Source organism: Botryllus schlosseri, unplaced genomic scaffold, assembly GCF_051294905.1.
Source record: "Botryllus schlosseri isolate E-star unplaced genomic scaffold, Bs_hap1 Bs17a, whole genome shotgun sequence".
NCBI lineage: Eukaryota > Metazoa > Chordata > Ascidiacea > Stolidobranchia > Styelidae > Botryllus > Botryllus schlosseri.
Window position 1 is genome coordinate 584,842 of NW_027648626.1, and position 26,501 is coordinate 611,342.

The 26,501-nt window shown below is 41.0% G+C and overlaps 2 protein-coding genes and 1 long non-coding RNA gene across 3 annotated transcripts; 1 reads left to right on the top strand and 2 right to left on the bottom strand.

Moving 5' to 3' along the window:
- The first annotated feature begins 7,162 nt into the window (after positions 1-7,162).
- LOC145459626 (uncharacterized) lies at positions 7,163-7,524 on the top strand. The gene is made up of 2 exons (XR_013921490.1): positions 7,163-7,260; positions 7,322-7,524. It is a non-coding gene; the product is annotated as an uncharacterized LOC145459626 (long non-coding RNA).
- An 8,347-nt stretch (positions 7,525-15,871) lies between these two features.
- LOC145459605 (uncharacterized) lies at positions 15,872-18,641 on the bottom strand. Its single transcript, XM_080338187.1, has 4 exons — positions 18,464-18,641; positions 18,087-18,256; positions 17,837-17,975; positions 15,872-16,038 (listed from the first exon to the last, which is right to left on the bottom strand). Exons 1-4 carry the CDS (start codon positions 18,639-18,641, stop codon positions 15,902-15,904), a joined length of 624 nt encoding a protein of 207 aa, XP_080194313.1. The 3' UTR covers positions 15,872-15,901.
- A 1,383-nt stretch (positions 18,642-20,024) lies between these two features.
- Positions 20,025-21,978, bottom strand: LOC145459736 (multiple epidermal growth factor-like domains protein 8). The gene is made up of 2 exons (XM_080338287.1): positions 21,764-21,978; positions 20,025-20,579 (listed from the first exon to the last, which is right to left on the bottom strand). Exons 1-2 carry the CDS (start codon positions 21,899-21,901, stop codon positions 20,025-20,027), a joined length of 693 nt encoding a protein of 230 aa, XP_080194413.1. The 5' UTR covers positions 21,902-21,978.
- Between the last annotated feature and the right edge of the window lie 4,523 nt (positions 21,979-26,501).

Sequence of the window (26,501 nt, forward strand, 5' to 3'; positions counted from 1 at the left end):
ATTTCATCTTCCGGCCTGCAATAAAATTGTAAAAAATGTTTGGGAAGAACTGAAAACGATTCCCATGTCGAATGATACCATTCGTAGACGTATTTGTGAGATGTCCGCAGAGATAAAAGAAACCTCAAGCAGAGAAAAGCCTAATTGAGTGCTCCGAAAAGGTAGAAGTACTTCGTCAGTGACCACCTCTGTAAGACTATGGTTGCCACTATACGCATTCTGGTAGTTTGCCTGTGCCGTAAGCCAAAGGAGTTCAGAACCACTGTGCTAGTGTGCCGCGAACTATTTTTGATTTTCAAAGTGTGCCACGAGGTCAAAAAGGTTGAGAACCACTGCGGTAAACTAAAAGTTACACAAAAACTAAATCAATACTAGCCTACTGTTTCCTATCTAACAATGCAAATCTTAGTAATTTATTCCGGCAACATTCATCGCGCATTTTTAAAGTGGTCACTGCGAAAATGCCTTTGTTAATATTTTTATTGATGAAAAGTGGAGTGACGACTTTCCCCTGTGAGGTTAGGTGCGTCACCTCACGGACTCGGATGTGCGAAATGTGGGGAAAAACAGATTGACCATCATGTACCACACGGTAGAACATACTCTGCAACATGAGACAACATTTCGGGAATGATCAGTAGATTTACGAATGTTACAGCGATTTTGAGCTAGCGCGCCCTGTCGAATAAAAAGTTTTGACGAAAATCATATCGATGACAGTGCATCAAAAAATGCTTGACTGTTTCAGCTGCAGTACAATTGTCGCATAGATCAGTATCGCTACATCCAATTTTGTATAAATGCACTTTCAGGCGGCAATGACCTGAACGAAGCCGAAATATAAATCGTTCGTAGAGCCTATGTCGATGCATAGATGGAGTGGCCATCAGTCAATGATCTATGGAAAATTCGACAGTGACCTTATTTATCTGATATTCGGCGTTCCAGGTCGCTCTACAATATTGCCGTACTTTCGCTTTCGCCTCAGTGTGGCTAATTTCGTCTAGAACTGTCTTGAGAAGGGGTATTCTCGATCTCGGCCCTAACAGCTTGACAAGCCAATTTGCCATATAACTCATTACAACTGATATCACCGTGTCCCGTTACCCGGGCCAGGTCAACGATGATGCCTCTCCGAATCGCTTGATCCAGCGAGCCGCCACATTCAAATATAACCTTCTGCACTTGCTCTGACCGCAACTTGGCCATATCGGATAGTACGGTACGCCTGTCTGAGAGAATCAGATATATTTGATGGTTTGACCCATTCTGGGAGATCCACTTTAGAGCGTGGAGAATGGCAGGTGCTGATAGGGAGAAGATTGACTTTAGAGTAGAACAGGTTTGAGCAAAGGTTATTGTTGTGAATCAAATACACCTCTTTACATCCAAGGCTTTTATTAACTAAGACAAACAATGAATAGAAACGCAATGGTTTTATACCTAGGACTACAGTACATAATCAACCAATTAGGCAATAATAACAAAACCGAAATGAGACGATAGCGATCACCACAATCTCCCCGACTAATAAAACAGACATTAGCGCTGAAAATAACCAATTCAAACAAAAGTTATCTAATGGGGAACGAAATCCCCATATCTATCAGGAGCTCTTCTTGTCCGTGAAGAGCGTCTCGGAGTCGAACTGCTTTGAGCATTGTCAGCGATTTCAGCCGGGATGGTAGCGTCCTCACTACAGAATTCGTCGGCCTGGGTAACCTTTTCTTCGATTTCGCTGGAGGGCATATCCAAGTCCGATTGAGAAGGAAGAGATTTCTTCCCTTGTGGCAAGGATTCGGTGACCTCGGTCATACGCGGATAAGGAGCAAGGTCTGTAGTGGAGACGGTCGACTCTCTTCCATCTGGATAGCGAATCAAAGCGTATTTTGGATTAGCATCGAGCAAATACACTTTATCGCATAAAGGGTCACTCTTATCGCGGACGAACTTACGCAGTAGAACTGTGCCCGACTTGAAAAGCCAATCGGGTAATGAAGAGCCATTCATTGATCGCCTTTGAAAAGAGAAAAATCGATCGTGAGGTGTACAATTTGTAGCCGTGCACAGAAGCGACCTGATACAATGTAATGCGTCTGGGAGTACCTCCTCACATGAGGACAGTGGCATTTGGTATTGGGCAAGCAGTAGTTTAACTGTTCTCCAAACAGTTTGGTTGGTTCTCTCACATTGGGAGTTGCCAGTGGGGTGATAAGGGGTTGATTGACTTGTTGCAACACCTTTCTTCGTTAGGAAATCGTTCATTCTTTTCGACATAAATGACATCGATCTATCGCTATGTACATATTCAGGCAATCCAACGAGAGTGAACAACGTCATTAGACATTCGATTACGGTTTCCGACGTCATATTGTAGCATGGAAATGCAAAAGGGAATCGTGAATATTCGTCGACAATGATTAAAATGAATTTACGTTTACCGGGGACCGGACCTTTGAAATCGATTGATATTCTTTGCCAGGGATAAATGGCTTTGATCAGTTGATGAGAATCTCCTTTATAAAATCTAGGTTTGAGTTCTGCGCATACACGGCAGCTGGAACAGATACGTTTCACGTCTTCCGTGGAATACGGTAAATTCTTGGATTTAACAAAGTGGGCCAATCGGCTAACTCCGGGATGGCCAAGTTGTGCATGGATTTCATTTAAATTTTGACCTGAACCGGTTACAGAGCAAATACGAGACAAGGTGTCTGCAGCGACGTTTTCGATTCCCGCGCGATGTGAAATGTCATAGTTGAAAGAGCTGAGTTCAAGACGCCATAGCGCAAGTTTTGTATTCTTGATTTTGCTGTGATGCTTCTTCTGAAATATGTAAGATAACGCTCTTTGATCTGTAACAAGAAGGAATTTCTGATTGGCAAGCAAGTAGTTCCACTTCCGAACCGATTCAATGATTGCGAGAGCTTCTTTCTCAATAGCGGGGTAGTTCGATTCTGTCTTGGTAAGTGTGCGAGAGAAGAACGCTACAGGCCGATCACACTGATTCAAAACTGCTGCAATGGCGCAGTTTGACGCGTCACACTCAACTGTAAATGGTTGGTCTTCGTAAATGCATCCTAGACAAGAGTCCATTATCTCTTTCTTTAATTGACGAAAAGCAGCAATAGCATCAGGTCCCAAAGGAAAATTGGATGAACGAATGAGAGGCCTAATCTTAGCCGAGAAATTGTGAATCCATTTGGAATAATATGAAAACATACCGCATATACGTTTCAAACCTTTGGAGTCCGTTGGAGCGGCCATTTCCAGGAGCGGCTTCATGTGGTCAGGGTCCGGACTTATGTTGCCGTGAGATATTTTGTGCCCAAGCAATTGTATTTCTTCGATTCCAAAACTTGATTTCTCTGTATTGATGGTGAGGTGACAAGCTGTTGCGGAATCTAAAAATGCTTTCAAGCGGATATCATGCTCTTCCTTGGTCGCGCCATAGATTGTAATATCATCCAAATACGCCACTACACCCTGTAATTGATGCTTTGAAATAAACGAATCGATGTAACGTTGATAAGCCGCTACTCCATTCGTGACGCCGAACGGTAATCTGCAAAATTGGTAAAGTGAACCGCAAGCGGCGAACGCCGTGAAAGGTCTGTCATCAGGGTGTAACGGGACTTGATGGTAAGCCGATTTCAAATCAACGGCTGAATAGTACTTGCCTTTAGAGACTTCATTGATAACATCTTCTATACGTGGCAGTGGATAAGCATCCAAATTGGTGTACCTGTTGATAGATACTGAATAGTCGATGACAAGTCTTCGTTTATGCCGCACGTCCCTGGTTACTAGTGGCTGAGCACGCCAAGGTGAATGACTCGGTTCTATGATACCGTCGCTGAGGAGCTTCTGTACTTCTCCTTTAATAAATTCGTTATCTTCTTTGCTATACCTTCGAGAAGGAGCGGCAATAGGTTTGCAATCTGGAGTCAAGAATTGGAATATACGAAGCGGTTCATCGACTTTGGAAGTAACAAGTGCCAAGTGAGAGTTTACGCCTACTGTAAATGGCTCGTTCTTGCCATCTTTGAATTCGAAAATAACCTTCTTGTGCAATCTCATGAAATCTAGTCCGAGGACGAAGTCTGCACATAAATCATCGATTATGCCAAATTGATGAGTGTACTCACGTGACGCCACTATGAATACGACGGTAACGTGTCCTAGCACATCGGTGGCGCATTTGTTGGAAGCCAATTTGATACTGTAAGTTGGTCCCTGTGGAAACAAACCTAGTTTGATGGCAATATCCAGTTTGATGAAACATTCAGCAGCTCCCGAATCGAGCATAGCATCGAATATCTGCTGTGCAGTTGTAAGGGGTATGGTCGAGTCCTTCAAACATTTCGGAGCAGCAGCCAGGTATTTGCTTTTTGATTTACAGAACTTCCTGAAATGTCCAAGTCTGCCACATTTATAACATTCAACCATCGATGATGGGCATTGGTCGCGCTTAGCGACATGGGTACCTCCACAGAACGTGCATTCTTTGATTGATTTGACTTCAGACACTCTGCTAATTGCAGAAACCGTGTTGAGCTGAGGATCCGGTGCGTCTCTCGCAGGCCGGCTGGGATCGTTAGAAGTGCTTGCAACGAAACGTGCATCGATGTCATTAACTTTATAGAAAGTGGAAAATTCGTGAGCTTTCTCCAGTGAAATAGCAGTGATAATCGCTTTTTGCAGTGTCAGTTCCTCGCATTCAAGCAGTCTCGTACGTATATGGGAAGATTTCAAACCTCTGATGAAAGCATCCCTTATGGATTCTTGGCGATATTGCTCGGCGGTGACACTCTTGAAATCACAATCCTTTGCGAGCGCTGATAAGCTTTGGTAAAATTCCTGAACGGTCTCGCTGGTATCTTGCGCTCTACTTGAGAGAAGATGTCTTGAAAATATAACATTTTTCTTAGGTTTGTAAAGATCCTGTAATAACTTCAGAGCTTCGTCGTAGGATTGCTTTTCTTCTATCAATGCGTAGACGTCCGCCGAAATGAATCCACACAATAATGCAAGCCTATCTACTGTGGCATCGGCAAGGGATGCAGCAGCTATGTAGGATTCCAGTTGTCGTTCCCAATGACAGAATGACTTCTGAACGGCCGGAGCATTCGGTAACACCTCAAGAGTAGGTACCCTTATGAGAATAGGGCATCGACGGTTTTCTGCTGCTCCATCGACCGACATGACTAAAGCTGCGTAGTCTTAGTTAATAGAATTGTTGTGAATCAAATACACCTCTTTACATCCAAGGCTTTTATTAACTAAGACAAACAATGAATAGAAACGCAATGGTTTTATACCTAGGACTACAGTACATAATCAACCAATTAAGCAATAATAACAAAACCGAAATGAGACGATAGCGATCACCACAGTTATCATCAATGACTGGATAATAAATGCATAACTGACTTCTTATGCTGATTTAGACCCGTCGGTGTGTATGTCAGGGGCATCATTGTAAGGTTCGAGTAAGACGTCCAGGACTATGGGTTTATGTGACAGCGTTGCGATACCTTTTTAATGATTTTTGCAACGTCCAAATCAATGTTTGGTGATTGCATCAGCCATGGGGAGAAATTTGGAAGAGTTTTTCTTTCAAGGACAAGGTTATTAAGAGACTTCGTGACGATGTTGAATCTAATGAATTTTGGGTCCATGAGGCTGCATATCTCCTGCCAAGAGTCTTCTCGCACTCCTATTGTAGGATGTTCGTGAGCCTGGTAACGGCTGAGGTGGCAGCGATAGCTACGGCTAAGCTGTTTGCAGCGTAGGTGGAGAGGAAGTTCGTCACACGATGCTTCCAGTCCACTAACGGGACTGCCGCGCATTGCTCCGCAGCAGAGACGGAGAGCTTGATTTCTTATGATACATAACATGCATTCATGCGGATCACGAGTGTGGTTAAAAATGCAATTTCCACCTAGTTTACTATTTTTACGGCGGATATTTCAATATACGATTTGTGGGTGTGTTGAGTATAGAGTCGCTCTTTGTGGACTGAAATAATAGTTATTTGTCGGTTCTCGTTGCTGTCATTTTATTGTGAATAAGTTAGCTTTATATGGGATATGATTAACAATGTGTTGTCATGAATTAGGAGTTTCACTTGAAATATGTAACATTTTAATATAGTCAGATATAGCCTTTTACTATATTCAAGAAATGTTTAGATCGATTTCATCGTATTTGATCCAAACGTCTGCTATCGATTATGGTTCAATTACAATCGTCACATATAGCCGTGAAATAGTCATATTCAAGAAATACAAAACTAATTCGAATATTATTCTTTCCGCCAATACCTATTCATAACACCGCTAGGAAAACTATCCTAATAATCATTTTCTTATTCACTACCTCGCATTGTGAAGTTCTCGAGAATCAGTAACATTTTTGACCGTACATGTTTTTTTCTTATTTTGTATTCATTTAACCTTATTGTCACTGATGAAAAGAGTAATATAAATTTTCAATTCGAGAAATTCTGAACGAAAATGGTAATATTACGGCAAGATGATAATTATTCGAAAAAATCTCAACAGTTTCAAATAATCAAAAATTCGTTTGCGCACGCTGTCACCGAAATATTTTGTTTTAAATACCAAACTTGAGCGTTAAGATAACGTTTGCACAATCCCTAATTCTAGATAGCACTTGGTTGCGGTACGGCAACTTCAGCTCATCACGCATGCGTGGAACGTTTTCGGATACAAATTATTTTATAAACGGGTTAGATCATGAGCATTGTTATACTTCGTTATCCAACTGGGCAGATTAATCTGAGCTCCTCTTCCCATCGGATCCAGGCGGTGTCTTACAAAGGCACACAAGGAAAGTCGGAAGTGGTACTTTGTTTTTGGGGTATTCATGGTGTTTGTCGACTACGATGGTCATTTACACCAGGCCGATATTCTTCTTATTTTCCGTAACTGCCGACTTATAGCACGGCTCACCTCTAGGCTTTTTGTAAGACACCGCTGACGCGGATGAGGTGGCGATGAGGAGCCTAGGTAAACCTCCAGCACTTAGGTATCGGAATTCGGAAGTCGACATCGGTCGGACTCGAACCCGCACCCATTGGTGTTGCAGCCGCGGATTATACCCATGCGCTATCTCTGCCGAATACTGCCGAACACTGCTATCATTATGTTTATATTCACTGCAGATGAAGTCGAGTTGTCATATTATTGTCTGAATTGCAATTTCCGGGAATCACCAGGACTTAACACGAAATGGGTACGTGATTTACTCCATTTATGTTGTTATGTAGCCTAACTTAATCTAGACTCTTTTCCAGGTCGCTTGTGACAATTGCAGCAGATGGACCCACGAAGATTGCTGTCCGGGACAGTCCGCACCACCAGGATGTTTCTATTGCAAATATTGTCACCATAGGCCTTATTAAATATTTGGTGGAATATGTAAATAATAAAACTTTCATTCCTTCGTTCATAATCTATTGATTCGTTTGTTCGTTAGAATTTAGTCATGGTAAAAACATTTTATGGTAGGAATGTGTCGAAACGACTTGACTATAGTATTAGAAATCGGCGATGTAAATAAGAGGCATTCACACACGATAGAAAGAAATATAAGGGCTGTATTTCGACTGGAATGTGGACAAGGTATCACCTGTCGGATAGCCAGCAGGATGTTGTAGTATCGCTTGAGGGGGCACGACGTAATGTATAGAATTGTTGAACACTGATTTGGATTTGAAGATTTCGTCAATATTTGAATTACATGAAACTGTATATGCATTTGGGCTGATAGAATTATGTATGTGTTAGAAATATGTTCCCTACAAAGCAACTACAGAGTGAACCAAGAGTGAAGTTGCAGAGTGCAGAATCTTACTCTTGCATTTCTGCGACTCGCCGTCCCAGTTTCCGTCCGTCATACACTTCGCGTGTTTGCGGTAGTTGGCAGTAGCGTAGTATCCGTAATCGCATTCAAACTTGATGTATTCGCCTTCCATGTATCGTATCTTGTAATACGCCCTGTGGTTGTAGTTGCGGTGATCTGGCACTTTGCAGTATTCTTAAAAGATATTCGGTTGGTTGGGCAACGTACACGGAAGCAGATTGAATCTATTCATTGGGGAAGGTTGAATACGCTGTATGTGTATGACAGCCTACAAAACTATCTAATAATAGTAATTATATTCGTTACTCTGTGTACTTTCTTTGTGAAACCTATTACTTGGTGGTCTTTTAGGACCCTGGGATCAGTGGCGGCTCGTCCTATAGGGCAACTGGGGCATTGCCCCACCTAAAATTCTGTTCAATAACAATTTAACCATTTATAGACGCACAGCGCTCAATATATATCGAGATCACAGCGAAACCCGCGTTCTTCTTGTGCTTTCGCTTGCAAACGCCCATACATAGCGAAGTCTCTGCGAAAATCGAATTCTCTTCTGTGTTTTCGCTTTGTGAATGCCTAGCCGGGGCTTGCCCCGGTAGCGCTCATAACAAGCTTTCACTATCTATTCTCTCAAAGCCGCGCACAATAAAGAAACGGTGATTTACTCTCTCCTATTCGTAAAATGGCCGAGCAACCGGGGCAAATATGCCTACTCGCCCCTAAGGTGTGATGTAACAATCGTATCTATATCTGAACTCGGATACTGTGATATGCGTTGAGTCGACCGTTGCTGGTACAGGTCGATTTTGATGGTGTTTCACACCATGATAATTCTTGAAACTTGGTATGTCATGTCGTGATGGTGGTATTTAATACTGTCCTAAGTTTGAGGGTTTCTACTCAAAGTTTAGGGTAGTAATTCCGTTTCCAAAGTCGAGTGTGTGCTGATCGGTCATGTATCGCAAACATATTTCACGCAAAGCCGGTATTGGTCTCCATTGATTTTAACGATGCTCCTTAGCTAGATCCGTCATGAACTTTTACATGGTATGTCTTGATTTTAGTATCGAACGCTGTGCCAAGTCTCAAGGTTGACACTCAATGATTAGGGCAGCAATTTCGTTATTAAGTTCGAGTATGGTAGAGATGTGCGCTGATCTGACACTTAGCCTACCTAACGCATTGCGGATTTCACGCAAAAGCCGGTGTATCTGTGTTCCATACTGAGATAGGTGATGAGATGATGATATCATGAAACAGTTTACTAACATCCTCGGTTTGCATTCAAATATCTACTTTGATATTATATTCTCCAATGTCAATTTCACCGTGAAATTGTGGCCTTCAAGCCATTTGCTCACAACCCCCTGCTGTCAACCGCGATAGCTATTTCGTTTTCGATGGCGGCTAACAGCTGATCACTTGATCAGCCTATTCCTCAGTAAATTTTGCGGAAAATTCGGTGTTGGTCTGTTCGCATTAATTTTGACAGTGTACCATATCGAAAAGGGCCACGAGACCACTTCTCGATGATGTCATGTAACAGTGTACTAAGTTTAAAGCTTCCATCCACGTATTTATTCGGTAATATAGTTTCCAAAGGCGATTTCGCACCAGACGTTATGAGTATAGACAGTAATGAAGCCGTATGTGTCGTGTTGCAGTCTCCAGTTTCAAGGCCAAAATTTCCTATGCTGACCGAATTTCCGAGGAGCCCTGCTATTCTTAGTTCTTCAGAATGATGTTTTGGATTCAATATGACAGGCCCAGTCTATGAGATAACAATTGCGTATCTGTCCGAACTCGTTGACCTTTCCAGTTAGGCTTACGTTTCTCTCGAGTTATAGTCATTTCCAGGTCTAGTGCGAACATGAACCGTGTTGACTGTTGAATCTTTGTTCCGTATGCCGTTTATGCAGTTACCACACTTCAAGTCACAGCTCACCAGCGGACCTCTCGTGGCACATACGTTAAAATCACTGTTGCCGGCAAATTCATGTTACCGTACCATCATTAAGTTGCTTGTTTGCCTTGGAAAACGCCACTGTGACGTCATCTTAATAAAAAGTCGCTTGCAGCCCTTGCCCCACCACCCGATATTGTCACGGGCCGCCACTGCCTGGGATAATAGTCTATAGTGGTAACTAGGGGACGCAAATATACCATTTCGTGCCCGGATTCTGATATATCAGCCCCGATAAGCGTCTATTGCAGGGGTGGGCAAACTACGGCCCGCGGGCCGCATGCGGCCCGCAGCACCGTTCTATGCGGCCCGCGAGAGTCTGAAGAAACTTTTAAAAAATATTGATAAAATGCGACGTAAAAATAGAATTAATGCAGGGACTTGATTAACTTTTTCTTAGTATATTTCACCATGATAATTCAATGACAGTGGTTCTGAAGAGGCGCGCGAAGCTGAGCTCGACTGGAAAAATTTTTCGCGCTCCGCGCGATTTACGTCCAGTTCATAGTTATTGCTCTGTATTTAGCCTGAATTACATATTTAAAAATCTCTCATCAACAGTCGTAACCTTCCCTGCCATCAAACTACCAGTGAGGTTTCTACCATCCTGGTTGCGTTTCGTGATATGACGATAAGGGGGCGCGAAATCTTTCACCATCATAAGGGGGGGGGGCGTGTCCTAAAAAGTTTGATAACCACTGAATAGGGCAAATACTTTATATGACAGCGGCATAGCTGCAACAAGATTGACATAATTTGGATCACCAGTGAGATTTCAGTTTGGCCACTCCATATTTAATTATTTCAGCGATGTGCTTTTAAAAAAACGATTCGGGCGTGTCTAAGGTAGATTCGTTGTCTGTATGCATAGAATGGGCGGGGTATTTATATTTTATCTACACATAGTAGAAGCGTGTTTGAAGCTAACATGGTCATGATGCTGTCAGCACTGTGTGTCCCGGAACTGAATTAAAAGTGGAATTGGTAAATCTATTAACAGATCCCTGCTCACATATTTAAATTTAAATCCTGTTCTAAGAATCGAGTCATACGACTTTCATCTCTATAGTTTTGGCAAATTGGTTATTGAGGTCGTCCAGCCTATGAAATCTCGCCACTATATGTTTCTGACGCATGTACGATATCATCAAAGCAATGTTTGGCTTGTTTTAAATAAACACTTATATTATATTATCTCCATGTCCTCACTTTATAATCAAATATCTATATTGAGTTTTGGTTTATAATACTAATTTTATATAGTGCGGCCCGCGAATGGATTCAGATGTTGAATGCGGCCCGCGAGCTCAAAAGTTTGCCCACCCCTGGTCTATTGTATACCATAAATATATCCCCTATGACGCTGCAACATGAATGCTGCATATTAACCATGAATTTAGAAATTTCATCGTAAGTAGAAGACCTGAGAGATTAGTATAGTATCCTCTGCGAAGTAGCTGCTTGTTTAGAATTATTGACGAATAACATATCGGACAACGTTTGCCCGGCATCACATAATCACAAATAATTGACGGTAATCGAACCATCTAGGTATAAAGGTATTGAGATAACTGAGATTAGTGCAACTGTCCAAAATCAATTGCCTGACTGATTCGATTCTTAAACAAGTATTAGGCTTCAGGTCGATTTTATTCGAGTATCACTCATTTAATTTGCTAACTTGCAATTATAGTCAATTGCTATGTTTGTTGAAATTCAAAGTCGTACGTCCAGGGTTGTAATGAATCGATTCCTGACTAAACTCGCGATTTTTGATGACTCGAGTCATGGCTCGGACCAAGTCATATGGCTCGAGTCTCACACGGCGAAGAACGTCATCTCATTGTAATTTCGAATATTAGTGAAGCAACCACCTGGTTACACGATGCTGGCAAAAACTAGGATTATACATTCGATACTATTTCACGCGATTTTTGAAGGCAAGTTCAGTCAATCGATATTTGAATGTGACTCAGTCACAGATAGAACATACCTTGATAAGATCGCATGCTGCAGGGGATATATTTTGCGGAATATCACATTCGTTCTTTTCAATATTCGAGGTTTCCTGCAACGTCTGGCCTTCAAGCGGTAGCTAACGGGTCAACAATGTATACCTAGGGTAAAGAAAAACATGCATCAACTTGACAATTTACCAAGAGGGATGTTTCGACAACTAACTAATTCTAGTTGTCAAACTAGACTAATTAGAACAAAAGGTAGGTCACCTAATTCTGATCTAATTAACGAAATGTTTCTATGTTCTCATTTTATTTCTAACATAATATTTGGTTTTGCTGTAAATGCAACAGTAGAGCTTCATCTACGGAACAAGCCAAGCTTGGTGTAGAGATGCTTTCTATTCTCATCATTAGAATGAGCTCAGATATTTCAACTTGATTCATTGTCCATCGCGAATTCAGCAATTCTAATCTAATTCGGAAAAAACTGTGTAGCTAAGCTATCATTCTAATTCGACTCTTAATTCAGAAAAGCTGAAGATTTATCAATGAGAATCAAAGTTGTGATCATTTTGATGACCGGTTCGTAGAAATAGGCCTACATTCAAAAGGAAGTTTATTCAAAATGAAATCAACCAGAGATTACATAAATACCAACCCATATTTATAGCAGACTGCAATGTTGGATTGGTATCGATCAATTTCTTGAGCTGAGCTTCCAATTTTTCCATACGAAAGTCCGATGGTCGCCACTTGCGCGTCACGTATGTGCTTCTGTTTCTCTGTATTACTAGCACCTGTCAAGTAAAGAAATAAGATAATACAGCTTTGAACTAATAGCACTGCAATTGTGACGAGGGCTGGAAAAATCAATTTTCTTTACAAACGTTAATAGGTTAAAATGTAGATTGGTTGGTTTTATGACCTCATAAAAAGACAGTCTATACTCAGCATGGAGCCAGACAAGAACTCGAATTCGCACAGCTTGTTGGTAGGCTGCAGGCTGCAGGAACACCCCAGCTTGACACTTAATACTTATCATGTAATCCAATCACCAAGATGCTTGATTTTGCCTCGCCTAGCTGATAATAACGTCAGAAGTCTCTGCAATATGCAATAGCTAAGGCTGGGCACAATCATTCCAGTCGAGTAATGAGAGATGATTTATTCGAGCACCGAAAGGATACGTTCCTTGCTACTCGACAAAAATTATAGTTTCGGTAGCACTGTCTACTAGGGTTGTTCAAAAACAACCATTTTCCAGATCACGGGGGATTCACTAATTACATTGGTAGGTTGCCTATAAATAGGGTTACCATATTCCAGCAGCCCAAATTCCGGACACTCTTTAGCGCCCACTAGTGGATTTCAAAATGAGTTATGACGTCACACTAGCATAGCTTTGCTCATAGACCAGATGTGGTCACGGTCCGGATCGGGAGTATGTGGCTGTGTGTTGCGTGACCCCTCCCGCCCAAATAAACAATGATTTTGAGCCCACACTATGGGGTAATCGACGCAACTTCTTGGGGGGTGCTTGCTATATGAATCTGGTTTCTATATACATCTGGTCGTTAAATTATTTGAATAAATTCTGTCAATAATATTGGTCGTTTCATATATTACTATATAGATAAGCGTAATAATCTCCGCCCTCACGATCAGAGTTAGCGGTAGCCTAGTGCTGATGGAGGATGATGAGTTCGAAAATACAGGGAGCGTAATTGGACATCGTTAAGTCATGTTCATGTTCTACCTATAAGATTGTTTATCAGCCTTATGCCGGTGCGCACCACGGAGCTTTATAAACACCCCACATCCAGTGGTTTCCAACCTTTTATGGTCGTGACTCCATCTCCAATTTGAAAATGTTCCGTGGCCCACATCAAAATTTTACGAGCTGATTACTAAAAGAAGTCAGCACCTTTGCCCAGACTTACTCCCGGGCTATTTTGGTAGCCGATTAAATTCAACATATTCGCAAACCCCAGAATAAAGGCAAAAGACCCCCCTCCGTTGGAACCACTATATTTGAATAAAGCGTTTGAACGGCCTTAACGATCTCTAGAAATATACCGTTCTCCTATAATTGTTCAGCAGCACCTTACGGCCTTAAAAAGCGGGACGTTTGGCTGACTGATCGGGACGCCGGGACAAGACGTTAAAAAGCGGGACTATCCTGCCTAAAACGGGACGTATGGTAAGCCTACCTATAAAAGGCTGGACACCAAATTTGACGCAATTCTAAACCGTACAAGCACAGTTAATGAGTTTTTCATCAATAATTGTGGGATTACTCCCGTCAATGCTTATTTGCCAATTCAAAACTACGATAACTTTGCTACTACCAGTTGGAAGTGAGCAAAATCGTTACGCATCATTTTTTAGGCAAATTAACAGTAAAATTTGAAGGAAAAAAAAATTAACGTTTTTCAATGTACGCATCCTAATGAATCGACACTCGGCGAAATATAATAGCAATTATCATTTAAATAGAAGTTCAAAAATATGATATATAATATATATTTTTGATAATATAATACACCCATACGGCGCATACACAAATCAACATAACTCCACACAAACCTCATCCGCTATATGCATTGTGCAGTTCACATGGAAAATATATTATAGTTACACAAAAATACAATTCAAATATCTAAGATCGCACTGCTGTGTCGCTTCCCACCCTATCAATCCCCGGACCCGAGATTAGGTTAGTAATATATAATTCAGCCGGGGCGTCATCGTACTTTTGCCAATTCGATTGTTCGCGAATAAAGGTCTTGCGACGAGCTATAATAAAACCGTATGAGCTGTGTATTATTTATCTATATTAGCTTGTTAATGAAGAATCCAAGTGCAAATCGAGGGCGCGGGGTAACATTTTGGTATGAGTTGAGTGGTCCGGCCCGCGGCCGATTTGAAGGCTTGAATCCGGCCCGTGGCGCAATTTAAGCTGGTGGCGATTGCGTTGACCCCGGGTTTAGTCAAAAACGAGCCAAGCTTGGTGTACAGACGTTAGCCATTCTCACGGATATGTGAATGCACTGTGATTTTATATGAGCTGATTTTTGCTGTATGCATTTCCCCATTCACATCACAAGTTCATTCAATTTCCAAGTTTTTGCGAATTCAGTAATTCTAATTCTAATCTAATTTGAAAAAAGCTGTGTAGCTCTAATTCTACTTCTAATCTAATTTGGGAAAACTTGTTTTGATCTTATTCTAATTCTAATCTAATTTGGAAAAGCTGTGTAGCTCTAATTCTAATTCTAATCTAATTTGGGAAAACTTGTTTTGATCTTATTCTAATTCACATATAATTCGGAAGAGCTGAAAATTTTCTGGTTGTCCAAGTCTGAATTCTACGTGCTCCACGTCTTTGCATATTGTATAGTTTCGCAGTCTTCACGACTGTTGCGGTGCAGCGTTGGAAACATCAAAAGACATCACCAAATCACATCAAGTGATTATCGGAACGTATACCATTAATAATTCCAAGTGTCGGAATTATAGGGGCTTGGCATTAGACTTGCAGCAATATCTAGTCTACCGATCAATCTACAAATTGCAAATGCAATTGCAAAAAAAACGGTTGCATACTTTTTTACATTTTGGCTTCATTTCAATTTTGAAAGTTCACCGGTCCGCCAGACATTTTTTGAAATTTTACCGGTTCGCGACGTGAAAAAGGTTGAGAACCACTGCACTAAATAACAGTAGTGATGGGGTGACTGTATGATGCAAAACTCAAGTACTGTGTTAGAGAAAATTTGAAACTTACATTGAAACTGAATCCAAATCTGGTTTACATTCCATCATCACCAACGCCCACCATTAATATTATGGTAGGATGATTTAACCAATGATGAGTGCAAACTACGGTTTGCTTTGGCCAGGTGAGAGCAGCATCAAGTTTACATGCTACAATCAATTTATATAAGTAGACAGGTAGGCCCATCAAGCAGGCGTGTCGTCACTTATAACAGAGACCTTGATCAGCTATTATCAATTGGTGTGGTACTTTCCAACCGTATGGAAAGTAGACAGCATTTTACCGATTTGATTAAATTATAAAACATATTTACCCTTGATCCCGAAAATAATTGCTCGGAATAGGATCGGATTGGACGGCGGCGTATGTGTCAGTGTCGTTCAACTTCACAATAACATCTACGGGTCGAGGGTGGGTACTTCGGTTCATCCTAATTGTCGAGTTTCCTGAAGTAGAAAAGACCATGTTGAACTTTTTGAGATCTTCAGGCTCGCGATGGTGTGATTGATCGTTATTAAAATATATGGCCAATGTGCACAAGTGATACATCGGTGTAAGAATTCCCCGATTTGTGAGAGATTTTAGGGTCGAAATGACACGACAAATGTATCTTATCGTGACCAATCTTTATCGGAATTTGTAGAACACATGTTTTTTTTTATCAGGGAACATAAACAGCGGCATTTTCCGTTTGGAAATAGGCTTGTTTCCATCAAACTTTTTGTTTGATTTTTTGGGGGGCAAGAAGCGTGTATTGTACAACTGTACGTTAGGGCTCTTCAAAAATGACTTTCTTTCTCAAATCGTACTGGCTACTTGATAAAATTGTTAGGTTACCTAATTTAAGCCGACACACCAAATTTGGTTCAATTCCAATATCAGTAGCCGCATTGCTACAGGAGAAGAAAGTTTCTATTTATTATGTGAAAATAAATAGAAAAAAATTTGAAAATTTTCTGTTCACCCCATGAAAGTGTTAGGTTGTCTATAGAAACGATATTCACCAAACTTGGTTCAATTCCAACCAGTGGAAGCGGAGTTATTGCCGTCGAAAAATTTGGATTATGAATAAAATAGTATTTACGGTGACCCATTCTTTAATTATTTATTATAATGGTGCCCACCGTAAATTTTTGCCATTTATTTTTATATTATAAATAGAAACTTTCTTCTCCTGTAGCAATGCGGCTACTGATTGGAATTGAACCAAATTTGGTGTGTAGGCTTAAATTAGGTAACCTAACAATTTTTTCAAGTAGCCAGTACGATTTGAGAAAAAAAGGAATTTTTGAAGAGCCCTACTGTACGTACATCGTTCTCGTACAGTAATACAGGGTTGCACATGAAGAAAATGAACGTGGTGAGTTGGCATGATTTTTTATGTACAACGTACTGAACTAAGATACTTTCATTTAAAAAAAGTACTTTGCCATTGGTCCACTCTGCTTACTTTCAAACTATTCACACGGTGAGTAATTTCGTGACAAACTAACCAATATCCACTGATAGACGATGATTTCACTCAATAACACAGAGGTGATTTTCGAAATCGGAGTAATAGTAATTATTCTTTTTGGTCTTTACAAAAGACCAAATTAATCCATAGCTGCCAAAATATGTGATCGAAGATAATGCATGAATGTTACTGAGAGAAGTTTGAATTGTTGCTGAAACTAATCAAAATTTGCCGCCGTTCACACTGATTCCAGACAGTTACATTATGCACAGTGCACACCATGGTGTTATTGATCAAGTGTATGTGTACAAATCATCCATCACCAATGATTGGAAACGTTATCAAACCTCAATACCAAATTCGGTGGAGCTAATGCTGCCTACTCGCCATTCGATTGTCTGATGTTCGAATTATGACACCGACTCTAATTTAAAGTGAGATTAAACTCTCAGCCTCAGAATCTAATCATTCAAATTGGTTCCGTTAATCATGTGACAAGAAAATGGAGGATGATTGGGTATTGAATATCGACTTTTGGTACTTCAGATGAAATGCCTACTATCCAATTAATCATTGTAGGTGCGGTACGGTAACATAGATTGTCAATGATTGTCAATCATAGTAATGGCCAATTTGCCGTCATGCATCAACACATTAGCCGATCTTTGACAATGACAGTTGCATATCAACTTCACAATTCATTAACTTGTCACAACTTCGAAGTAAGTATCAAGACCATTCCAACTGATACAAGAATCGACTTGTTAATGAAAAGGTCGAGCACTCACCCTTCACAGCTCCAAGTTGGAGATGGACATAGCTTTTCTTGATGTGATGTACTTTGAGTAAACCTTGAATTTTGACTACCTTCTTACCATGGTTCCTTGGGTCCTTCCACTCGACAAACGCTCTTTTCAAACGCCTTGCCTGGTCGGACAGAGGATTAAGTAAATTCTAGGATTATGTAAATAGTGAATTCATCAGCATTGTATATTAAAACAAACCAGTAAGTGTAACTTTAAAAAGGTTTAGACTTACGTTGTCCGGCCTTGATCGATCATAAATGTCATTGTATTCCATCAGGACTGCCCCGGGTCGGCTTTCATGAATCATACACTGCTTTGGGGACTTCAAAATGGAGATTTCATCACTGCGCCACCATGGCTTGCCGTCATTTCGTCTTTTTATGAAACCACATTGTGAGGCATCTTATAAAATAGAAAAAGCTGCTAAACAATCAACTTCAATAGAGTAGGAACCTGAGTGAAAGTGGAATATCACACATTCACAAGAAGGTTGCTGAAAATTTTCCAAGATTACTCAAAAAATGGGAGTTACAGACCATTACTAGCCTGTGCTATGCAAACACAATAATATATATGAGAGCAGCATCTCATGTTAGCAATATGATTTACCTTTCTCCAAAGGCGAATAGCACTCTTCGTCTTGAACACACCATACACAATCATTCTTTTCCCAACCAAGAGTCGAATTGTAGCTGTAACTGAAAAAAGAAAAACTCTTGTATCTCAATTGCGTCAGGCAATCCCGTACAGACATTGAATTGACAATTGCAGAAAGGGTATGTGACATCAACCATACATTCTTTTCACTCGCGAAAGCAACCCAAACATATCCCTAAATCACCTTCCAATTCCAAACAAAATCTAGTCTGAGATGTAAGCAGTTTTGCCTAAAACACTGTTAAGTAGAGTTAAGTTGGCCGCCTAAAAACATAACCACAGAAGTAGCGTAAGAAGGCAAAACCTAGTTCAGTATGCCGAACAAGTCGAATCATTTTGTTACTGATAGCCTCTGCTTCTATAGAGTAGTATAGTATAGTATACTCAGAGTACTTTTGACTTCTACTTATATCCAAGTAGAAATTCACGGTATTGCTTCTACTCGACCACCAGTAACTATTTACTTTGCTCCTTGCCAATAACAGGCAATTTAACCCGAAGAATTATGGTTTCGATGCTCTTTCCCACTGTGGAAGGCTCTAAACCAGTGGTTCCCAACCTTTTTCGACTCATCGCCCCCTTTTGAAGCTCCACACCGATCATCGCCCCCCAAATATTGGGAACCGAAGGATGGGCATACAAACTGGGGTCACCGGCGAGTGGACTAATAAAAAAAGGTCAACTTTCCGGCTCGACCTCGAAGTTACACTTTTACAGCTAAATTTTCGTGAGTTGACTAGAAAAAGGCCATTTCTCCGACTTGACTCCCATCAGGACCGTAACAGAACTTCGTAAGCCCACCCCTCAATAAAAACGTTGGTCTTGGGCCCCCATAGGGGGATAAACCAAACCTCAGACCCCCTCAGCCAGTGGGCTATACATCGCTACATATCAGCTATACCCTAAGGCGCCTATGGACAATTAAACACATATATATGTACATATATTTCGGAGTTCTAGGTCAGCACAAGAGCATTCCTTTTCGGCCAAGTTTTTCTCGCTGCTGATCGTCCTGACACACTTCTTTGGATGCTACATGGCCTATAACTTGATATGTCTTGGTGCGTCGTGGCGCAGTAATGGCCGACGTCGAAGTCTTCATTGCCATAAATCATGCGTATTTTTGTTGAGGGAAGGGTAGCGTACCTCAAAATCAAGATATATGACAATACGAAATCGAGTGGAGCGCGCAAATTTTTTGGGAAAGTTGCATGAATTTCTAAGAAATTTCTCCATAATTTATGTTACTTCACGAAATAATTTTAGGCTCCCTTCGAGTTCGGCCCAACAATTGGGGGTTTGGGGTGCAGCAGTTACGGTCCCGACTCCAATATAACCGTTTTATCGCGTCATCGCCCCCTTCGGTATTTTCGCCCACCTAGACCGCTAAATAGCCCCCTGGGGGGCGATATCTCCCACGTTGGGAACCACTGCTCTAAACCTTGATTGGTCGTATTGTACACAATATTGCAGTACAATGGAATAGGTATGGTAAAAAAACACCATATCATCTTTAATTTGATGTAGAACTGCCCAGCCCTAACGAATTACCGAAGACCAGATAGAAGGCAAGACCAACCATCCCGTGGGTGGTGCAGGAAAGACAATCTTTCAACGAAGAGCAAACGGCTCCATTGGTGAAATCAGCATCTCCATCATTCACGCAGCTACCGCGCCGCCAAATGCAGTCCTCCACAAAACTACCGCGACAAGAATCCTCGTCCTCAATCTTATCGCAGCCACCCGCGTCCGTACGGTTTAAATTCGGAATGCTGTAAGCCCGCATTACGCCAGACATCATGCCGTAGTATCCGCCGTGTACGATCAGTATCTTGTCGCCGATCACGTCGGCTACGTGTCCAAACAACTTTGCTGGAGAAGACGCCGCGTTTTTCGACATGTGCCGAATCCAAGATCTGCTGCGAAGGCTGTAAAAGTGAGTCTGCCGGCTGAAGCACCTGTTTTCGAGGTGGCCGTTCTTTTTTCCTCCGTGCACAATCATGTAGTCTCCGACCACGTTCGCGGTGTGGAATCCTAGCGGTTCGATGTCGTAGGACCACGATTTCGCCTGGAAACGTCAGCACAGGGTTGTAACCAAGTCACAGGTCAATTTGTCTCTTATAGGTTGGACTCGAGTCAAGTCTAGTCACTTTCAATTCACCATACCGAGTCAAGTTCAAGTGCAAGTCAGGCAGTATCAGATCGAGTCATAGTGTTAAGACTCGAGTCCAAGTCATACTGTTTACTGTTCAGTTGGGTTATATCGAAGGCGTCGAATTTATCACATACTTATTTTCTCACTCTAAACATGTCTATTTAAACAGATGACAGTTTCTGGGCTTACTTTTCAATTGTCGGTCTTGATATATGCGAGACTCGAATAAGTCATATAGAATGTACAAGTCGAGTCAACAAAAAAATTTGACTCGATTCATTACAACCCTGCGTCGGGAATAGTGAAAATATCGGATATGGCGCAAGGATAAGCCAATGCTGGTCCAGTCTATTAATAATTTTATCTTTTCAAATCACCGCAAGATTGCGATAAAATGGACATATAGAAACGAGTAGAAATGACTTGGAGTAGTCTTTCAATCAGACACCTTTTTGAATATGTAAATAAGAGGCATGAACATTTCAATTGTTCGGTGGTGCAGACCAGACGAGAAGTAATATAAGATAGTATAAAAGGACAAACAATAAAAACAAAGTGGCATGCTTGATGTTTCGGTATGCGAAGACGCAAAGTCGGTACGTCAGATTGTGAACGGAGCATGTTAGTAGTAGCAAGGTGTGTATGCATGGCCAGAATTTGAAATTTTCAGGGGAAGGGGTTAGAATGTTTTCAACGATGACGTGACATCAAGGATCAGATTGATGGCAGATCACGTCACAATGTATAATTCAGGAATTTTGAGAGGTGAAGCATAACTACCGCGTAATCCGAATACGGATAACCTAACCACCAATTGACACTTGCACCGATATCTAACTAGTTCCCACGGTATGTTATCAAAAGATATAGTGCTGGATCCCGTGCAATACAGGACTAGTCGATAAAAGAACGTTCCGCCAACATAACGATTGCCCGGTAGTTAAGCATAGCCTGAAGCCTGCGCTTTGGAATTTTCAAAAGACTCAAACTCGCATTTTAGGCAATTTGCAAACGGACGAAGTCAAATTGCCAGCTGTTGTAGTGTATTTTCAAAAATATGCAGTCATAGTAACTGTCAAAACGTCTCACACACTTACCGAAGGCATCACCTCGCTCCATCTGTTGTATGGGACACTGTACAAAAACACAGCGCTTGAAAGCGCCGCCTTGCGCTGATCATCCATCCTGAATCCACCAAATACAACCAGGCTACGACCACGGCTGTCATAGACCATAGAGTGCCCGGCGGCTTGCAGCCGAAAACCGGAACTGACACCGCTGCGATCGTACTTTACTTTTTCCCACCTGCGCTCGTATATTTCTCACTCTTTCGTAGTCAGCACGGTTACTGCATTGTCTTCTGGGGACTTAGCTGCAAAACGTACTATTCGAAAATTGAAGTACTCAAAAATTTAGCAATTAGATACATCAGTGGTATGAAAGAACGGGAACGACACTCCAACAAATATAAATCCGTGAACATATTGAAAGTAAAGTATCTTTGCACTCAAGAAGTTGCCAAATTGATGTATAAGTATGATCGAAGTGATCCCTCAAGTTTGTTTAGTGAAATGTTCACGCCATCTAGTGTCGTACATACGCACCGTAATCGGCCTTCGACTCTCAAGAATTTATTTATTTCTCGTGTCACGAAGTGCCGCAGATCAATCATATATCATGGACCAAAAATATGGAATGACATTCCATTATCCATGAAGAAAATGTCCTTTTCAGCCTTTTGCCACGAATTTAAATCTCATTTACTCATGACTTATTGAAGTTATAGTTAGATTTGCATTGTAATTGCCGTTTATTGGATTAGGTAATCTTACGTTGCTAAATTGTTTTTTTTTCGCTAGAATTTGAACTGACAACTCTGTACATTTATTTATCTTCTATTTATATTTTGTTTTTATTGTATTTCATTCTTTCGTTACTTCTTTATTATTGTTGCCTGTTACTCTGTTGTTGTTGTTCCAGCTCACCGCTGTTCTACCTTGTTTTAATTTATTCTTGACGCGAGACTCTATTAAAAGACGATTTTGTACTCCATCGATGCAGCTGACTGGATGATCCCTAGGATCGTATCGCTGTAACATGTATTTTATTTTTTCAATGTAATTTTTAGTCAATAAAAACTGTCTCTCTGTCTCCAAAGTATACTCGAATCAACACTATTATTTTCTTGCTACCCGCAGCGCTGGAAGTTCAATATATTTGGGAGAAAGAGTGATAGTCCAATTGAAAAGGACGACATAGATTCGATAAGCTGTGTGTCGCAAGATCGAAGCAGACGTTTCAAAGAGGATATAAATCTCGAAGACGATGACGTCATAGTAACTACTGGTAAAAAGAGATCAGATAGCGCGGGCTCTGGTTCCGCTAATTACAAACAGCAGGTGTCTGAGAAGGTAAAATTAACCGAAAAACCATCTCGCATTATTTACATATCCTAACAAGACCGCCTATCATTTAATAGGACGACGGTACGATTTCAGAAATATCCGATGGGTATATTCACGAGGTAGACCTATATTGTTATTTAATCCGATCAACATATTTGTCGAAAAATTTAAAGCATTTTGATGTCTTTCGAAATACATATAGATGGAATTCTTCATGTTTATCGTGCTGCTCCATATTTATGACAAGTTTTAATTATTGCAACGAGATAATTAGAAGCCGTAAAACATCCTGGGGCTTAGGTGCGGATATTTTGTAGCCAATCTCCGAACGATTTCAACTTGTCGGTTTAGTGGCCTCTCTATGCTCTGTTAATGTTGAATTAACCGGACAATATTGATGACATTTTCAGTCTGTGGCAAATGTCATCTTAACAATATGTAGGCCTAAACCATACACTCATTATAATGTCTGTACCTGCATGTAGAAAGAAGACAGCTTCGAGAAAACAAGTTTTTCAAACCAGAGTGAAATCTGGACCAAAAACAGGTAAGGCTCGGTATTTGGTTTCTATCGATACTAAAACGGATTAATAAAGTTTATGGCAAAGCACCCATAGTACAGTAAGGCGACATTTGGTATTTCTACGTTTGTTAGTAAAAAGGAATTCCTGGCATGCACGGGATTGCAGTCGTTGAGAATCTATAATATTACGGCATAGATGCTATAAAATGAGAGGAATTTTTACCATCTAATTATTGCTATTTCCTATGGAATAGAACTTTCTCTGTATGTTTCAGTACAAAGAGAAGGCGCAGTCTGTTGGAAGGACTTGGTACATCCTATTGCGTCGTTCCAAAATTGATATGGAAGTACGTCGGACAGGACACGGACGACGAACCGATGACGCGGAAAAAATGTGTGGCCTTTATATTGGGGTCGATACTGGCTGTTCTTCTGCTGGCAATTTTACTCGGACTGATTATTGGCATCGGTGGGTGAAGAATCGAAAAATTATCTATGCAGCTTTACTTTCGACCTGCTGTGCGAATTACGGGTATGTATGTATTTATTGTTGGAAGAAGAAAAAGAGTGGCGCCTATCACCGTCAGGTCTTGTGCGCCACGACATTACTAAATTTTAATTTAGCAGCAATTTAAATATATCGATCACAACTCAGCACATATTCTACCACGTATTTTAAAATGCTTGGATCCGTTAGTAAGTTCACGAGGCGAAATGGAATATTCATACAAACACAAGCACGGCGCAGGAACGTTCTATGAAATTCATGCGAGGGGCAGTCTATTATAAAGTGCTCAACCGTCTCAGGCTCATTGCAGGAGCTACAATGTGGCGATGGTGCGATTCCAATCTTAAACAAGTGTGCGTTCAGTCCGCAATGACCTGAGCGCAATCGAAATAATATTCGGTCGCAAATGCGATTTTCAAGACTTGGTGTACTATGATGAAGGGATTCACGAAAAAGTTTGAAATGAGAGCCTTTATCTTCTTCGAGGTAATGTTGGTTCCAAATTTGCTTGCAATATTTCAGTATGACTTGCTTAGCTTCATGCCTTGTCAAAACTGTATTTGTAGGATTCCGCCCTTCAGATGACGTTGCTGCGGACTTTGCCAATTGGTCTGCCGTCTCGTTGCCTTTAATATCGACGTGTGCTGGTATCCAAACGAAGATAATATGTATTTTCTGGAATTTAAGCTCAAGTAGATTAGTTGAAATTTCATTTGATACCTTACTCATCCTTCGGAAACGCGCTTTCTGTAGATGCTGCAATGCACTGCAACTGTCCGACAGTAGTAAATATTTCTTGACATACGAACCGTTTTCCAAAATCCACTTCAGTGCCTCGGATATAGCAGTTAGTTCAGCTGTGAAGCTTGACGAATACAAGGAACATCGTTTGGTTATCGACACGTGGTTTGGGATATACACTGCACATCCCGTTCCGAAGTCGTTTTTTTGAGCCATCCGTATAAATATGGTCGTATCCAATGTATTTTTCTGTTACATATGACAAGGAATTCTGACGTAACTGTTCAAATGAAGTATCGGACCACTTGGATTGCAGTAGATGAAAATCTACGCAGGGAACAGGAATTTTCCATGGTTGCACAGTTGTGTGTCGATACGTATCTATTGTGAATTTTTGGAGCAAGTCGATTTTTGAGATAAGGTTGAAAGTTCGAAATTTTGGATTTGTCAAACTGTATATTTCGTGCCAGGTATCATCTAATAATTCCGATGCTGGATTGTTGTCGGCGGAATGGGCCAGAAGAAAACAGCGATAATTAAGGCAGAGGTGTAAATGCCGGGTGTGAAGCGGCATCTCGTTACATTCGGCTTCTAAAGCGCAAATCGGAGTGCTTCGCATTGCACCGCAGCAGAGCCTCAGAGCTTGATTATGTATTATATTCAGTCTATCCAAATGTTTTTTTCGCGGCAAAAAAGTATGCTGGCATCGCGTAATCGATTGTACTCCTAATCATCGCTCGATACAACTGTAACAGAGAAGATCGACTTGCCCCCCAATAAGTGCCGGTTAGGAGTCGTATCATATTCAATCGCTTTGTGCATTTCGAGGCAATATTTTCAATGTGATATTTGTATGTTAGTCTTCTATCAAATGTGACTCCCAAATACTTCGCTTTATCTTCAAATCTCAACGGAACTCCACCAAAATCTAGCGTATGATGACCAACTTTAATTTTTTTGGTGAATATCACTGCAATTGACTTGTCAGTAGAGATCTTGAAACCCCAATCTGAGCACCATTTGTGTATCACGTCTAATGATTTTTGAACTTCCGCCACTGCGTCAGTTAACGACAACTCACTGTCCCATACTGCACAGTCGTCAGCAAAGAGACCATTTCCCACCTGCAATAAGGGTGCCAAATCATTTATCATTACTGCAAAGAGGATGGGGCTTATAGAGCTTCCTTGCGGAAGACCATTTTCAAGTTGAAATGGGGTGGATAGCGAAGAACCAATGCGAACCGAGAACGATCTGTCACGTAGAAAATCTGATATCCATTTCAGCAACCTCCCATGTATGCCGAGGGCAGACAGTTTATAGAGCAAACCATTTCGCCATACCATATCGTAGGCTTTCTCGATGTCGAGAAAAACTGCAACTACTGATCTCTGATTGTTCAGTGCCTTATATATGGTGTCGTGTAGGCGAAGTATATGGTCTAGGGTACTGCGATCGTGACGAAAACCCGACTGGGAGTAATGAAGAAGATCGTTCGCCTCAAGAAACCACTGAAGTCTATTTACTATCATCACTTCCATAACCTTACAAAGATGGCGGGACAATGAGATGGGTCGATATGATCCCGCTTCAGAAGGATCCTTTCGTGGTTTTAGGATAGGAACTACTACAGCATGTTTCCAGGATTTAGGTAATTT

Coding starts and splice junctions, on each gene's coding strand:
- LOC145459736 (XM_080338287.1), bottom strand. CDS start 21,901: ATGGTCTATGACAGCCGTGGTCGTAGCCTGGTTGTATTTGGTGGATTC. Junction 20,580..21,763: donor GGAGCGAGGTGATGCCTTCG/GTAAGTGTGTGA, acceptor TGACGTTTCCAG/GCGAAATCGTGGTCCTACGA.
- LOC145459605 (XM_080338187.1), bottom strand. CDS start 18,641: ATGTCACATACCCTTTCTGCAATTGTCAATTCAATGTCTGTACGGGAT. Junction 17,976..18,086: donor ATCGATCAAGGCCGGACAAC/GTAAGTCTAAAC, acceptor CTGTCCGACCAG/GCAAGGCGTTTGAAAAGAGC. Junction 16,039..17,836: donor CCAACTTGGAGCTGTGAAGG/GTGAGTGCTCGA, acceptor TTTCTACTTCAG/GAAACTCGACAATTAGGATG.